The 18687-nt window shown below is 38.0% G+C and overlaps 1 protein-coding gene across 2 annotated transcripts in view; it reads right to left on the reverse strand.

Moving 5' to 3' along the window:
* BCKDHB (branched chain keto acid dehydrogenase E1 subunit beta) overlaps nt 1-18687 on the reverse strand; it is a 116617-nt gene that overhangs the window by 61870 nt on the left and 36060 nt on the right. Inside the window, exon 8 of one of the 2 annotated variants that reach the window (XM_035322165.1) lies at nt 13403-13536. The exons of the other annotated variant lie outside the window; for it this stretch is intronic. Within the exon in view, the coding sequence (XP_035178056.1) occupies nt 13429-13536 (108 nt within the window). The 3' untranslated portion in view covers nt 13403-13428. Of the gene's footprint in view, nt 1-13402; nt 13537-18687 lie in introns of those variants that run through there. 2 annotated transcript variants of the gene reach the window in all.

An 18687-nucleotide genomic window follows, 5' to 3' on the forward strand; every position in this document is an offset into this window, starting at 1 on the left:
AAAAAAAAAAAAAAAAAAAAAAAAAAAAAAAAAAAAGATTCAGGAAGATATTAACCAACTTCAGAGTGAGCTAAGCAATTTCTAACCTGATTGAAATAACCATGTAGGACCACCAATAGTGAGAGTATTCCCAGCAAAAATAAAGAGCTTTGACTTTACATTAGAAAAAGATTTTTAAAGTACCAAAACTATCTGAACCAGCTTCTTTCATCTTTACAATTACATTAAAACGTAATGAAAAACTTAACAAAATATACTTACAGCTCATAATACAAAGGCTATCAGTCAATAACTGATGCAAGGTGCAGCATGTGAGTAAAAGCTACTAGGCAGAACACAAGCAGATGCAAGATATCCTCTGATATTCATTAAGGCTCACTCTATTTTCCAGATATAAATATTAAAACAAAACTGATGTTTCTGACAGCTGCAGAGAAAAACTGACCAAAGATGAATCAAAGAACAAGAAAATCTTTTGACACTGTTCCTTCCCCATGATATCCTTGTCTCTAAATGGGAGAGAAATGGGTTTGATGGAGGGACCACTCGGTGGGTAAGGAATTGGCTGGATGGCTGCACTCTGAGTTGCTGTCAACAGCTCAATGTCCATGTGGAGATCAGTAACAAGCGGTGTTCCTCGAGGGGTCAGTATTGGGACTGGTGCTGTTTAACATCTTTTTTTGGAACTAAATGATCTTTAAGGACCCTTCCAACGAAAACCTTTCTATTATTCTATGACTCCATGAAAATTAACAAAGTAAAATATATCTGTAAATTAATCACACGACTCAGAACAACTGATAGCCCAACCAATCGAGCATGAGGTTTCAGAACTAGGCAAAGGGTTTTTGTATTTCCACCACAACCAGAACATGGAAGTACCACTTCTGTTCCACTTCTCACCAGGAACTCAGCATCCCATGAAAATAAGTCTCCTTCATCAAGACATTCTATGCTTGAAAAGACTTTTCTTCCAAGTCAGAAATCGCTTAAAACTATTACCAGGGAAAAAAAAAAAAAAAAAAAAAAAAAAAAAACTATGAAATTGATTCCCATCCCCAGAACCTATCTATCTAACCAAGGCTTCTAAGGTTCTCACAAGAAACATCAGCTACCCTTATGATGGAAATAAATAGCAACTGAAAGTTAAAATGAGATTTCTGAACCCAATATATATATATATATTTTCTATGTCTTCAAATATTCAAAACATTCATCGATCCAGAGTTTGGTTTAAATAATGAGCCCAGCCCTAATTCAGAGTTCTGTAGTTGCCGTATCTTCAAAAAACATCTTAGGTGGAGAAAAACAGATCAGTAAGTTTGTAGCCAGCAACAAACATCTGTGAAGATGTCTTTCAAGTGGGGAAAGAAGAAGAAAACACTGCTGATAATCCTCAGATCAGCAACTGTGTCTTTCAAGTAATTCTGAAAGACTCACATCAAGGAAAAATGGAATATGTATGCTCAATCTGAAGCATAGCGCCTTTTATAATCTGAACAGCCATTCTGGAAAGCCCCACCACACTTAAAAAAAAAAAAAATGTTTTACTAAAACTCCAAGAGAAGCAGAAGCTCCAGCATGTAGGAATCCATTATCTGCCTCATCTCCAGTTCCTGAACTTAACCCCAATTCTGATAGCCTAAATTCACACAGCTCATCACAGGACAGATGAATTAGTTTCACTGCAGATGTAGAACCCAGTCACAGCTAGGATTCACTGAGCTTAGCATCTGAATTACTAACACAGGTTACTTGGGAAACACGAGGTAATACAGTGGAAACACCCAAGCACAATAATCACAAAATTATTTACAAAAATAGGAATTTGACCAAGATAGTCAAGGAGACATCTGAACATGACACCTGCACCATTCTTTGACCCCTTTCAAAAATAATAGTTATCAATAGTAGAATGGTGCATTGTCTACACAATGTTCTGCCAAATACCTTGCAAAACTGTTTCAAAAATTACTGTACCTTTGTTAACATTCTTCTGAATACCATTTTTTCCTTTATCTCTTCCCCTTTAAATTTATTTTTCTAAAGTAACCCATTCGTCTATTTTCATTCTTGCAGTGCTGTTTTCTACTATTCTCTTTTCTATTCTTTGTGCCCTCTTAATCAAAACCATCTAACAATTTGTATTTCTTCTTCTATCTCCACTCTTTATCAGTTACAAACTCTCTCTGTCTGACCTAGTTCAACTAATGGCAAAATGAATAGTCATTCTGAAGGTGCAGCTATATTCATTTTCAGCCTGTTCGCCAAGGAAATGAGGGTTCTGTGACCTGGTCTTATTTTTCTGTCTATTTGTCAGTCTCACTTTGCAGCCAAATGCAAGCCTTAATGATCAGAGATAAAAGTTTTAGAGTTCCTGCAAGCTTGGTAAAAATCAGTCTCTCTAGGTAAGGGAGATCAGTACCGCTGAAGTGGCACCCCAATAAAAGAAAAGCTGCACTTAGCACCAACTTTCCCACTGATTTTTCAGCAACCAATAGGCACCAACAAACTTTACTGCTGCTTTTTGTCTAGCCAGCCATTAGAAAGGAGCTGAGCATCCTCATAGGGTAAGTGGGGAATAAGGAATGGCGGAAGGTAGGAGATATGGAACATAAATCTGTAACAAAACAGGTGTAATTACTCACGCAATAATTTCCTTTCTTTATGATAATGTTATCCAAAGCAAAGAAGGAAATCCAGTTCTATACATTCGTAGCATTGCATGGAAAGAAGACTGATGGTAAGGCCAAATCCAAAGTCCATATCTTAGAGAACTGATTTTTTTTTCTTCAGGCTCCCATTTCATGGAACTGTTCTACTTTTTTTTTTTTTTCCTAATTCATTAACACAATTACTGTTCAGTAATCTGAAGCAATTTTTAAGTTCAAATTTCTATTAAAATACCATAACATGAAAAACAATATTTTCTATTTAAAAGAAACAACGCTGGTGCTTCTACTACAGCTTGATCTTTTTGATGCTTCTTGCTCAATCCAGTAACTTGGATTTATGCTCTTTTCCCCAGAGGAACAATTACAGCCACAATGCTTTGAATAAAGGTAAAACACTACCTCTCAATACTATTTTTTTTTTACATCTTCGAGCATGTCACTGAAAGAAGTGTAGGTCTCAAACCTGTCAACTGAGCAAGACTATATAGGTTAAGACTGTAAGAGCCTATATAAGACTATTGGCTCTTCCCTGCAAATGGTAGCAGCCTCACTAAATTCTGCCAAGACCTTTGAGCCCAATGTACCCAGGGAAGCAGGATTCATTCTCGGAGCACAATAATTGGCAAAGCTGTAGGTGTTCTCTCCATATTCCTGCATTGAACGACATTTGCATTTTCTTACAGAGTTAATAAGAAAACCACTGTAGCAAAGCCTTTCTTAAAGGTGGCATAAATGTTCCCGAGTCCCTTGACAGAAGCTCATGAACTACTGCTCAGCAACAAAATCTGTGCTCTCTGGTGCTGTTTTGGACAAAAGCTTTTCATGTGCAAGTTTATCACGGTGTCTAGATTTCTCAAATATGGCCTCTGCATAATATGCAATGGCTTTAGAGAGCTACTGTTGCTTAGACTTTGCGGCACATATTTCTCAAAGGGAAAATGGTAAAACAGGTTTTGAACAGCTAGCATGCAGAACTGAGAAAAACAACCTTAGTTTGAGGAACCAGATAGCTATATTCTAGTAACCTGAAGAAAATCAGACAATCTAAATCTTTGAAAGCTACTTGAAGCCCACAGGTATGAGCTTGCATTTACACAGGAAAAAGGTCACATTAATACATATTTTATTAATAGTAAGACCATGACACAAAGAAATCCTGTAACTTGCCAAATCCTAAGTTTGTGTCAGAAAGGACTTGTGACTAAGGCACTTGACTAATGCAAATCAATCTCTTCCTCTATAGCGCTGCGTATCTAATGACATTTAGTTAAAAAAGCTTTGAGTCTCTAAAAATACATAATTTTAAATTGTTCAAAATGTTTTCTTTATTTAAAGATCATCATTTTGGCATTACCACTACATATTTCATTTCTTTAGAAGCTTGAAGATGTACACAAGATACTCAGTATTTTAAGAACACACATTGTGAAAGCTTCAACACTTCACCACAACCATTTCCTCACTCAGTACTTTGCTGAATAATGTTTGCTCAGCCATATTGGTTCCGACATTAATTTAGGTGATAATGAAATAAATATGAAAATAATAAGGCATACAGGAGAGAGACTCAGAGGAATGTGAGTCTTAACTTCTTTACAGTGAACTTTACTTTGATCTTTCCTAAATATTAAAGAAAAAAAAGAGGGTATCTTATTATAGTGCATTACAAATACAGGTCAGAAAGCTACTTAATACTATGATGCTTTACGGAGAAACAAAAAAAAAAAAAAAAAGTTACAATCATTTAAAACAATTAACAGTGGTCAAAGTAACAAAAAATAAAGTATGTATGTAAATGTATCTTTTGCATTAAGCAAAACCCAGCATGATACTAAGACAGTATCTGAAATGACAAAGATTCCATATATTATCTATTCAATTACTTTCCTGAAATAAATTTCAACTACCAAGTAATTTCAAATACCAAGTAATACCCTTAGAAAATCTCTACATTTTGCAGCATTTCATTAGCGCAAACAAATGTAATTAAATAAAACAACGCAGATCTTTAAAGTTCAACTGCAAATAAACTAAACCAATCATGAGGATGCTCTTCAAATCTGGACTTACACATACCCTTTAACACATACATTAACCACTTTATATCCATTTTGATTTTTCAGTAGAAAGAATAATTTACACATGACTAGATAGATTTACTTTGATAGATTTATTTTGTTTCATTGGAAAATAAAATTAAGATTATACAAACACAAACTGCCAACAGTATTTTTAAGATCTCAAATCACATTTTCCTCTAGTCGATCCATTATTTAAAATATAATTAAGCTCTAAGCCAAAAAAAAAAACAAAGGATAGTATAGATTTCTCTAATGTCAACAAAACATTGTAGCTGGTAATTAGAAATAAATTGTTTCCACAGGCTTTTTAAAGAGCAACGTTTAGTGCCATTATATTGCAAATAGTTCAACACTAACAAATGGAAAGATAAAAGACAAGTCTTCCCTGCTTAATAATCCAAATATTTAGAAAAAAAAAAATCAAAAAGTTGAAAAAAAATAATATCTCAGCTTCCGCTTTTAGTGTTGAAATAATAAACTATCTTACTGTTAAATAGAAAGCCACTTACTCAGCCACTTACTCTTTAAACTCATAATAGCTTCCCATTTGTACTTAAAGCCATTTAAGCCATTTTCCTCCCATTTGCAGTAAAGTCCTTTTTCCTTAAGGAAGTTTGCAATCTTTCAAACACAGCACTCATGAAAATCAGAGACTAGGTGACATATCAGTGAGCACACCACAAACGTCGGAGATGACAGTATAGCATAGATTAGCACTTTGTGATAGCCCTTGACCACATGCCAAAAGAGTGGTTTTACAGTTTTGTCATTTGTAGACCAAATAACTTAATAAAAAGGCCTTTTTCCTTTTTTTTTTTTTTTAAACACGGGATGGAGAAATCATAATGCACACTTCCAGCAAGAGCATTACATATACTGTAACCAAGTGGTTATAAATTACTATTTAATGTTTTTCTCAACCAGAAAGTTTAGCATTCTCTGTAAACAACAACTTTTAAGTTACAAGACCAATGTGCTATTGAAACTCATGGCACGCTGCATTGCCTGTCAAAGCAACATGACTTGGATTCAAACAGTACGTTGTTTAGGCAACTGCCTCAAATATGGGTCACATGGAAGAAAAACTTGATCATACAATCTCCAAATGATATCATTATAAGTATTTTGTAACACCAGCATTCTTTTCTCTTGATAAATTTAGGTCAAATGAATGAATCCCCTACATATCACTTGGTTTAAAAAAGCAATGAAGATTATTCTAGTGCTTAACATGGTTATTTTTAGATTGCATCAGATTAAGACAGTCCAGTACTTCACTAATTCAGTCTCCCACTGCTTTTTCTTCTTATACATTATCTTTCATATTCTATCACACTGAAAAAGGAGAGAAAGTGACCTGAACTAATTCCTCCTGAAGACTTTGCTGTAATTATATTTTATAAATAAAAATTAACTTTTTAAAAAAAACTAACTAAACTTGCAAAACAAACAGATAACACTGGAACTGTGTGATTACTTAGTTCACAAGCTAGAATCTTGATTCATGGCAAAAGCATGTGCAAAGGTAATCACACTGGTAGAGAGGTAGGGGAGGAAGAAGAGTCTCAATGAGGGAACTCAGGAAATGTATTTTGTACTAACATTTACCGAAAGCAAAAGCACCTGTTCTCTCCCTCCATGCACAGCAGTGTGGTGACATTCTCTATGCAATAAGTAAAATCCCAAAACTTCCAGAACAGCTAGACAATTCTTGTTAAAGGCATAAGACTGCCATTCATAGCAGGGGATATGAATCAAAATTGTGACGACATCCCAGCACTGCTTATTGAATGTCTTTTTCTCAGATGCCACTGATCCGTCCTGCATATCCTACCACTACAGTCCTACTTCTTCCCTTCTCATCAAATTAACTGTGACAGATGCCATAGATCAGGATATTTCATTTCATTTTGCTCCTTCTGGTCCAGCATTTATGGCTTTAGCTAGATAGTAATTCAAGTACAAGGGCTAGAAATTAATATAACTCATCCTTGAAAATGGATAAGTGAAATAAAAGGGCAACAAGAGCAATAACAGATGTTGCAACAGCAATTCCTCCTGCTGTATGTGTTTGGAAGAGACAGAGAACCACAGGAATCAAAGACCATTATTCTCAACTGTTATATTTTTCAGTGCCTAGGAAAATTAAAAGGAACAAGAGCAAAGCTTTCCTCTTTTTAGGCCAAGAAAAGAGAATACACCAGGTGCCAATAATGAACAGGTGCACAGATCTTCAGAGATATTAAATGGGTATTGGTATAGTAGCTGAGCATCTTCTGAAAGCTGAAAATCTGATCTGGCAAACAAACCTGCAGAGAATGGTGATGGGACCACAAATCAACATCACTGATCAGCCGCTTTATCCACTTTTTCAATTTAAAGCAACAGCAACCTTATCCCAAAATATTTAAGACAGTAAATAGGAAAAGATGAAAATTATTAAATATATATATATGTTCAAGCACTCTTTAATCCAAGAATAAAATACTGTTTTAAACCTTACCCACATTAAATCACAATTAACAATAATGTAAATTATACCAAATCTTCTTGTTTCCAACAATATCACAGGAACTCATGGTCCCTTTCAGATAAGATTTACCTGCCCAGGGAGTTGAAATCTAAGAACTAAATTTAAATAAACTAGTTGATCATCAAGTGTGCAAAGAATCATCAAGCGTGGTCCTCCAAGCAATTCATTTTTGCTCTTCTGACACAACTCATTAGGACTGGAAGGGGCAAGACAACAAACAGCTCAGGCAGCAGATTAGACCATACTTTGAGATATGGATGAATAATTTTAGCAGATGTAAACCCCCAAACAATCCCCTCAAAAAGTGCAAACAAAAAACAGCCAAAGATTGACACCACGCATGGGGAAACCTCAGCAATTCAAGTCTGGCCAATTTACGTGAAACTACATTTTTATATGACTTTAGACAGTTTTAAGTACCGAGAGAGCTACTACATTCACTTTAATTAAAAACTGTATATTCACTTTAATTAAAATATATATGCAATTGAGCTGGGAGCAAAATTTCAAGCAGAAAAGATTAAGCCCTTAAGGTAAGAAGTGTCTTGAAATTCTGTCTCTCCTGTATTATCTCTAAAAGGATATTCTGAACAAGAGGCACGTTCTTGGCTCTGTGGGGTTAGTTATATATCACAGCTGACTTCAAATCATACACAAGTGGAGAAAAAATTGCTCAGCTGCTCTTCTGGAATGTGATACCAAACACATAGAAGGTATAATTCATGCTTCTGATTTATTGATGTATTTATTTTGTCATAAAAGTTGAAGTCTTCAGGAAGCTCTGAAATATACATATCAGTTTAAAGTAACTTAACAAATACTCAAAAAACACACATCAAATGAAACAACTTCTGAATACTAGCAGCAACAAGTTTAAATATCAACAAATTATGTTCCAAACATAGAGCTAGAAAAAACTTTAGTTGGATTTGTTTCAGGAAAAAAAAAAAAAAGAAAAAAAAAAAAGATATTTCTAGACACATCTTTTCAGTCATGCAGTAATTGAAATTCATACACCTCATTCTACAACACTTCATGACCAGACAGCTTTTTTGTCTTTATAAATTCATATGCAAAATTCAATAATATACCAAAGCCCATGCAAATTCTGTCCTACTCCAAAATATTATTGAGTAAAATATTATAACAGATTTCAGGACAATGAGGGTTACATGCAAAGAAAGAAGCAAACCACGAGGCTTTCAAATTAGTTCAGTCTCCATCTGTATAAAAGTAGCAACAAAGAACTTACTGACATACCCAAGAAGTCAAACATTTCAACATAGTAAAGGTCTTAATGTCTGTCAGAGCCTTCAAAAGATCCATAACAAGACAATATGACACAGGGAAATACAAAAGACAATGATTGTTTTCTATCATAATGTGAAAGTTTGGTAGCCAAACAGTCAGGATTTGATGCATTAATTCAGTTCACCAGATTTGCAGGGGACAATAGTCAAACAAGCTAAAAAAATTACAAAAGACTACAGGGATTTTAGTAATACTTCACAGCAGCTTAAAAGAAAAAGCTGCTGTGGAATATATTGAGACTGAGCATGGATTTTCTTAAGTATATATGACAACAGGTACATTAAATGGGCATTTTATGGAGACCTGAACTGCTCTTCTATACAGACAAGCCAACTTACAATAATGTGAAACATTAATTAAAACATGCCTTAAGAGACATGACTTGGGGGATTTTACTAGTAGTAGTGATTTAGTAGAAAAGTTACTGTAAAATAGATTTTATTTAGAATAAACCCTTTGATTTTGATGGGTGATGTTGAGTGGCAGACCAAAATTGAAAGCAGTCCATAAGTGCAGGCTCTTCAGCACAAAACAAAGACAGAAGAAAAGGTAAAAGGTTTGTCCAGTCCCACATAATCAGCAGCAAAAATGGAATGGTGTAATGAAAACTAAGTGTAATCAATACATCTATCTGATCAGCGTTTAGCCTGTCATCCTACCAGATACTGCTCTAAGAGCTTTGGTAAATATCTTAATGATTAAATATCTTAATGAAAAACAAAGATCTTGTTATAAAATCAAAGACTATTTACATTTGGAAATCTCTGCAGTCTATCTAGTACAATTACAAACAGTTCAGATTGCCTTCACAGAAAGCTAATCAATACTGGCTGTTGAAAGAAAAATACTTACAGGAAGCCAAATATAATGCATTATGCTATTACACAACAGTTTGGTAAAAAGCAGACTAAATCTTGATATCATAAACATCAAAGTTAACTTAAAAGCTACAAAAGTATTGCAGAAATACTTAACACTAAAATCTCTGGGGTAAAGCTTAATAATGCACACAGAGTTAGAACGTTTGAATCCTAAAAAAACTAGTTTAGAAGAAGTAGCTGGCTCAACTAAGTGATAATAACAGGATAAATAGCTACAGACATTTAAAGGAAGGCAATACTGTAGCAAAGTAATAATTATCTCCATGGAAGAATGATTCATATATTATTACCACTGTGGAACTTCATCCCAACTTCCATTAGAATTCAATCAGCAGCAGTTACAATGGAAAAATAAATAAATAAAAACACACATTGGAGCTATAAAATACCTTCTAACTATAGACTACACACCACTACTCATTTACTCGCATAAATGCCTTTAAGTTTGAAGCCCAGAACATTGAATGTGGGCAAAAGGGAAAATGTTTTATGAGGAATTCATAGAACATATTAACACAATGTTCAATGTTAACAGAAACAACATGCAAATGCCTCTCCCCTATTTAATGAAGGTGGTTTATTGTGGTTTGTTTGTTTATAAACAATCTGATTCCTTCACTAGTACCACTTGTCAATACATATGTGAAAGTGAATTCAAAGGATTGAGAACTACTTTTAAACTGGAAGGGAGAAAGGAGAAGGCAGAATTATATATAAAAATGCCTCAGCTTTGAGGTACCTGCCCAAAACAATGACTACAAGCTTTCCATTCGAAGTTTTCTTGAAATATAGAAGAGCAAAAAATGTGAATGATTACTTTATAAAATGGTTCTATATATTCTCATAACTCAGAGATGACTACTTGCAAGCATGGTTCCAGAGCTCCGCTTCTTCAAGCCAACCAATAGCCCATGGCAGGCTCTAAAAATCTGAAACTACAAGACCAAAAGACCCAAGTTTCTCATGGAAACAGTGACTGAGTTAACTGTCATCATGTAAGTAGTATGATTTTAATCACATTTTATAGGTATGAGCATCCACTTAGTAAGAAATCCAAGGAGCAACAAGTAAAATGGCAAGAGATCAAGAACAGACAGCCAAGAAACATAAATCTGATCCCAGGATACCTGCATTGCAATTGTACAGTTCAATGCCTGGAGCATGTAGTTAAAGAATAAAGAAAAACACATCAAGCTTGCTGATTTTGATTTTCCTTTATTCACAATCCAATTAGATGAAGTAAACTTAAAGGAATGGGAAGAACAAGCTGGTAGACCACTAGGTCTGCCAGGACATACTGCCTATTAAATATAGGACACCGAGGATCTACTGTTTATAATTATTCATTCCCTTTGATGACAATGGCCAACAAAAATGCTACCTGTGCATTAAGGAGAAAGCTCTAATGCACACCGTAGAAAGCCACTCTCATCAAATACTGTTGATGGAAAACATGCACATGGTTTTCCTTAATCCATTCTGCGGTGCTGTGTTATCTGCTAGTTCCCACTCCTACTCCTTTCTCTTCCACTCAGATTTGCTCTTTCCAGCGAGCGCAGATGGTTTCCAGACTGCTGAGCATTTATGTTGAGAGGTCTGCAAAGCCTCTTCAAGAAAAGAGCAAAGCAACCCAAGTGCACAGAGCAAAGCAACCCAAGTGCACAGAACATATGCCCCTTCACTTTTCTGTATTAAACTCTATTACTTTATGTTGATTCTTTAAATCAAGTTCACAGTTGCTATCACTGATAACGTCAATCTATAAACTATGTTTCTGCAAAGATACCCGTATTATCCTCATCGTATCCCAGTTATGCAAGCTCACACTAACCCATGGGTCTTTAAAACTGCAGTTCAGTTTATAGAGCCTTCATTACTAAGTCATAGAGGAACAATTTGCAGCGTTTCTTTGCATTACTGGAGGAACTGTTCAGAAACAGGATGACTAATTAAGTAATAAATGCAAATCTTCATCAATATGCATGGCAAATACTTGCCTTCTAAATAATACATAAGAAAAAAAAAAAAAGGCCATTTGCAAATTTTCACTTGCAAAAGTGAAATCTACTGAACAACTTGATTGTAATTAATTTAAAGCGTAAATAGCTCGCTTGATGCAATATAGGATGAATAACATAGAATAACATGTACAGTCCTTTAGGAGTACTTAATCCTGAGCTAGATTTCCCACTTCCAATAACACAGGCTTTTCAATACAAAATAATAATAATACAGCCACCAAATCTTACCCCCCAGTGTGATCAGGGAAGCACTGGGAGGTGTGCTATTGGCTTTTTAATCAGTACCACACCATCCAACAGTTCAGAGACAGGAAAATCCACACAGTGTAATCTCTCCAAATCTTCAAAGCAAATCTGTTAAGCATAATCACAGAATTTCTAGGTTGGAAGAGACCTCAAGATCATCAAGTCCAACCTCTGACCTAACACTAACAGTCCCCACTAAACCATATCCCTAAGCTCTACATCTAAACGTCTTTTAAAGACCTCCAGGGATGGTGACTCCACCACTTCCCTGGGCAGCCCGTTCCAATGTCTAACAATCCTTTCAGTAAAGAAGTTCTTCCTAACATCCAACCTAAAACTCCCCTGGCGCAACTTAAAACCATTCCCCCTCGTCCTGTCACCAGGCACGTGGGAGAACAGACCGACCCCCACCTCGCTACAGCCTCCCTTCAGGTACCTGTAGAGAGCGATAAGGTCACTCCTGAGCCTCCTTTTCTCCAGGCTGAACAAGCCCAGCTCCCTCAGCCGCTCCTCGTAAGACTTGTTCTCCAGGCCCCTCACCAGCTTCGTAGCCCTTCTCTGGACTCGCTCAAGCACCTTCATGTCCTTCTTGTAGTGAGGGGCCCAAAACTGAACACAGTACTCGAGGTGCGGCCTCACCAGAGCCGAGTACAGGGGGACGATCACCTCCCTGGCCCTGCTGGCCACACTGTTTCTTATACAAGCCAGGATGCTGTTGGCCTTCTTGGCCACCTGAGCACACTGCTGGCTCATATTCAGCCGACTATCAACCATCACTCCCAGGTCCTTCTCTGCCTGGCAGCTCTCCAACCACTCATCTCCCAGCCTGTAGCTCTGCTTGGGGTTATTGCGCCCCAGGTGCAGGACCTGGCACTTGGCCTTGTTGAACTTCATGCAGTTGACCTCAGCCCATCGGTCCAGCCTCTCCAGATCCTCCTGCAGAGCCTTCCTACCCTCGAGCAGATCGACACACGCACCTAACTTGGTGTCATCTGCAAACTTACTGAGGGTGCACTCAATGCCCTCATCCAGATCATCAATGAAGATATTGAAGAGGACCGGCCCCAGCACCGAGCCCTGGGGAACGCCACTAGGGACCAGCCTCCAACTGGATTTGACTCCATTTACCACAACTCTCTGGGCCCGGCTATCCAGCCAGTTTCTAACCCAACGAAGCGTGCGCCAGTCCAAGCCAAGAGCAGCCAGTTTCTTGAGGAGAATGCTGTGGGAAACGGTGTCAAAAGCCTTGCTGAAGTCAAGGTAGACCACAATCACAGCCTTTCCCTCATCCACCCAGCGCGTCACTTTGTCATAGAAGGAGGAATAATGGAGGAAAAAAAATCAATAATGGAGGAAAAAAAAAATCATCTGAAAGCATAATTTCTGGAAGGAGGAAAAGTATCTTTAAACCGTTTTGTAGGTTAAAAGAAACGTTTTGTAGGTTAAAAGAAACTATTTTTAATAGATATGAGATATACAACTCATATTTCAGTTTCTGGAACAGCACCCTTCATGACAGATTGATATGCCAATACAAATGCAGCTGATCAGTCAAGTAGCAGATCATTACCAATCTGTACAGTAATCAACATCTTTGCTGTGGCTGCACTAAACGTGGAAGTCTGCAGGCACCTGCACTAGCGGGGGAGTCAGCAGAGCATGGTCAAGGCAGAGGTTTGGTTAACTGCCTTCTGTGTTGAGAATCACATTAGTTTTGTGTGTTTGCATTTCCAGTTGAATGTATAAAGGGGAGAGATCACTCCTGATCCCAGATCCTTCATACATGAACTAAGACATCAAAATAAGATGCTGATGTTAGAATAAGCACAGGAAATGCATCCTTCTCTCTTTCTCAAAAAAAAAAAAAAAAAAAAAAAAAAAAAGTAACCCACTCGACGGAGAAGTAACTGTTCTCTTTCAGTCATAACCACTGTATCACTCATACGCCAGTCTTGGGATATAAAGCAAGACCTTTAGTCAGAACTCAGTGAAGATTTTCAGAATAAACAGTAATCTTGCCAAATTTTTCACTGAACCTTGAAATTACATAGTGTTTTCAGAACGTATATATAGACAAGGGGATCAGTAATTTAAAGACAGTATTCACTGTTAACATTTCCTAAATAAGCAGCAAAGGCAGCACATACACTTTAAAGAAGCCTGTTTACAGTTGCAAGAGTTCCAAGAATATTACAAGCACTTTTAAAATCTGCTAACACTGAGCTCACAACCCTGAGCTTGCCCTGAGGACAAATGCTTGTGAGCTACTCAGCTCTTCACCTAGATGGTGATAAAGGCACAAGTTCCAGAGGGGCAAGACCTGGATTCAATGCCTCATCAGTTCCCAACCTACCATCTCCATGAGGTGTGACCTTGTTAAATTATAGCATTAAACAGGGAGATCAGCTTGCTCATGTTCTAGTGATGTTATTCCACTAAATTTCACAGAATTAGCGCACAGTGAGAGAAAGCAAGAGGGAATGTGACGATTCCTGTAAGGAGGACACCATAAAAAAGAAAAGGTCCTGGGTTCTTGTCTTCATCTTCAGAATACCGTGCTTTATTAAAAGCCTCTACAGTGCAAAGATACCAAAATTTATCTGGTAGACTCAACTAGTCATACTTTCACTGCAATCTGAATCTTTTAAGATGCTATGTCCATGCTTATGGGATCATGACATCCAAGTACACTAGCTCAAACTTAATCATAAAACCAGAAAATAAAAGCAGTATATTAAAAACATTTTTTGCTATCACCGAAAGAATATAAGAAGTCAGTATCTTCAAAACAGTTTCTCTGGAAAAAACATGAAACATTCATACAATTCAGAAAAATATCACTTCAGAAATTAGTTTTCTAAGCACACAAATACCTAGATATGAAGTTCAGAAGAGATCTTACATCAACCTTTCATAGCATTGAACATATCAAACAACATATCCACAGAAATTATTTCAGCTGTTTGAAATTTGTTCAGAATGACAATTCCTGATAAAACATAGACAACTAAGGAATATACTATAATCTATGCAGTTTGATTTTTCTTTTTTACCTGTCTGAACTCCTGTGAAAAGCAACAGAGTAACTCAAGAGACTTAAAATTATTTCCTGTATCTCTTTTTTAGTTTTCAACATGTAAAATTAATTACTTCTCTTGATCCAGAGCAAGAATGCCATTCTTTAAGAATGCTAGGGAATCTTGGAACAGGCTTGATCAATTTTCAGGGGCAAGGAACTCTACCCTTTTCCTACAAGTAAAGAAGCACCTCACATTTCACAAGAAGCTTCCCCAAGTTAAACAGCAATGAAACCTACATAAAGAAATTTAATTTATATGATTATATACATAGGCACACACTCACACAGATTCTTTGTTTCTGTTCTAGCAAAGAGATGTCTGACAATTTTAAACAGGGCAACTCCCTAATTCCTTTGTCACTCAGATAAACAATGACAGTGGGATTTATCTCACCTCACTTTATACTACACACACCAATCAGGACTCCCTTAATTTTTTTAATTATTTTTTTTTAACCCAAGACATTTCTAGAGGCCACTATTTCAACATACAATCGGCTGAAGAAACAGCTGAGATGAATGACCCTCAGGAGATATCCATCCTCTAGAATAACTCATGAGCTAGTGTCACTAGCTCAAACTTTAATACCCTTATCTACTCCTTGTGCAGATGACAAATGTTAACCTATTCTAAAGCTGAACATAATATCAGAATCTTGAAAAATTCTTCACAAATTCTTATTTATGTTTCACCATATTTATTATCCACATTTATTTCATTTACGTCTCACTCAGAGCCATACGCTCGTAAACACGCTGACAGGAGCAGTGCAAAGTCAAAGCAGCTGCTTAACTTGGCTAAAAAGAGGCCTCTGGTGGCAGTAGTTAAGTATAACTTCTCAAAGTTTTACGGAATATGTATTTTGATGACAACTTTATATATAAAAAAGTATCTATAGAAAGCAGACTAGGCAGTTATATTTGCAGTTAAAATTGACACATTACCCCTCATCTCCAAAGCAGTAACCATGTCAGTCCATTCATCTTCATGCCTACAACACCCTTGTCAACTCAGTCTTAATGTCGCATATATTTTCAGTTAAGTAAAGTAGTTCATTTTTAAATAGCTGCATTGAAAATTTCAGTGTTAATGTTATCTTATTACTGCAGATAGTAGAAAATAAGTTAAGGTTGAGGCCTGCTTATTCCCTGAGACCCACCATGAAGGCACCTGGATTTTGTTTAAAAAATTACACAGATAAGGAAAATTCAGTGAAATATTTCCCTGTGATTATAAAAATGTAACATTTCTTGGGTAAGTATAAGAATAAAATAAACCTACAGATTAAAACATATCAGATAGACAAATGCATTCAACTTGATAAAATTCACTTCCTTTATTACAGCTTAATGACTTTAACCCACAGGCAACATTAGTCCTTTAAAAGTCTGTGCCAAACTTCTGGCACATGATTAGAAACAAGAAGATAGCCTACAAGAAGTCAGATAAGGCTTCCTGTCTTCTAGAAAGAGCCAACAGACAGAAGAATCGTGATAATGTAGAGAACTGGAACGGAAATGTTAAGGTCAGTATGAACGAAATGTGAGTGGAAGTGTATGTGCGCAGGAATTGAAAGCAGCAGCAGAATGAGAACTAAAAACAGCCTGTACTGAGAACAAAGGACACCACTCCCAGCAGTAAAACAGAAGGATGTGTGAGTAAAACACGAAGTCCTTCCTGCTCTCTGATAAGACCACAGCACAGACCACTCATCGACAGAAGACTCTGCATCCCAGCACCAGCAGAACAGCAGAAAGGCTGCGGCTTATATCACATACACCACCCTTATCTCCTTCTGTCAGATGCAAAAAGGAAAGACATAACAAACACACGTAATATAATGAAAAACATTAAAACTGCCTAAGACTGTGAAGGCTGACATAAGTAAGACTCTGAGGCAAAATGCTGCCCTGTCACAACATATAATTTTGCTGTTTGGTTGGGACTGCTGTAAGACCAATCCCATTACCTATTAAAAGCCCACACACAGCCAAGGACTCTCTGGTATGGTCACCTTTTCTATAGCACTCTCTTGGTCCCTGATGATGGAATCTCAGGAAGAGAATAAGTGAAGTACAGCAAGTCCTGTTGCTGGCATCGACTCTGAAAGCCACTGCCATTTACATCAACTGCATCAAGAAATTCTTGGTTCCTCTTGGCCTGGGGTTACAGCAAACAGCTACAACTATCATTTACATTTTTATATTTATGTTAGATATTCTAAAATCATTTAACCTTTAAGGTTGGAAAAGATCTTAAAGAGCATCTAGTCCAACCACCCACCTGTCACCAGTATCACCCACCAAAACCTGTCCTTAAGTACCACATCCAACCTTTCCATAAAGAAAAAAGTGTTCCCAGGGACAGTGATGCCACCACTTCCCTGGGCAACCCTTCCAATGCCTGACTAGGAAAAATTTCTTCTCAGAAAGAGTAATTTCCAACCTAAACCTCCCCTGATGCAACTTGAGGGCCATTCCCTCTAGTCCTATCACTAGTTATCTGTGAGCAGAGGCTGACCCCCAGCTCCCCACCACTTCCTTTCAGGTAGCTGTAGAGAGCAATAAGGTCTCCCCCAAGCCTCCTCTTCTCCAGACTACACAACCCCAGTTCCCTCAGCTGGTCCTTACAGGACTTGTGTCCCAAGCCCTTCACCAGCTTTGTAGCCCTTCTCTGGACACCCTCCAGGGCCTTGATGTCCTTTTTGTACTGAGAGACCCAAAACTGAACACAGTACTTGAGGTGCGGCCTCACCAGAGCAGAGTACAGGGGGACGATCACCTTCCTGGTCTGGCTGGCTACACTATTCCTGATCCAAGCCAGGATGCTGTTTGCCTTCTTGGCCACCTGGGCACACTGTTGGCTCATGTTCAGGTGAGCATCAGCCAACACCCCCAGATCCTTTTCCTCTGCACAGCTTTTGAGCCGCTCTCCCCCACGCCTGTAGGGCTGCATGGCGTTGTTGTGGCCAAAATGCAGGACCCAGCACTTGGCCATGTTGAACCTTATCCCATTGGCCTCTGCCCATCGACCCAATATGTCCAGGTCTCTCAGTAGGGCCTTCCTACCCTCCAGCAGATTGACACTTCCCCCCAACTTGGTGTCATCTGCAAACTTAATGAGGGTGCACTCAATTCCCTCATCCAAATCATCAATAAAGATATTAAAGAGGATAGGTCCAAACACCAACACCCAGGGAGCACCACTGGTGACCAGTCACCAGCTGCATTTTACTCCATTCACCAACACTCTCTGCCTCAGTCATCCAGATTTTCTAACTCAGCAAAGAGTACAACTGTCCAAGCCATGGGTTTCTAGCTTTTCCAGAAGAGTGGGAGACTGTGTCAAAGGCTTTGCTGAAGTCTAGGTAGACTATGTCAACAGGCTTTCCCTCATCCACCAGGCGGGTTACCCGGTCACAGAAGGAGATGAGGTTGGTCAGGCAGGACTTGCCTGTCATGTACCCAGGCTGACTGGGCCTGATCCCCAGGGTGTCCTGCACATGCTGTGTGACTACACTCAAGACAACCTGTCCAATAATCTTTCCTGGCACCAAAATCAGGTTGATAGGCCTGTAGCTCCCTGGTTCCTCCTTACGACCCTTCTTATTGATGAGTGTCACATTAGCAAGTCTCCAGATCACCATGACCACAGATAGATGATGGAAAGTGGCCCAGCAGTCACATCTGCCAGCTCCCTCAGCACCCTCGGGTAGATCCCATCTGGCCCAATGGACTTGTGACAGTCCAGGTGGGGCAGCAGGTCTCTAACTGTTTCCACCTGAATCGTGAGGGGTTTCTTCTGCTCCCTGTCCCAGACAAGGGGGACCACCCCAAGGTGCTGGTCCAACTATTAAAGA

This window comes from Oxyura jamaicensis, chromosome 3 (assembly GCF_011077185.1).
Source record: "Oxyura jamaicensis isolate SHBP4307 breed ruddy duck chromosome 3, BPBGC_Ojam_1.0, whole genome shotgun sequence".
NCBI classification, from domain to species: domain Eukaryota; kingdom Metazoa; phylum Chordata; class Aves; order Anseriformes; family Anatidae; genus Oxyura; species Oxyura jamaicensis.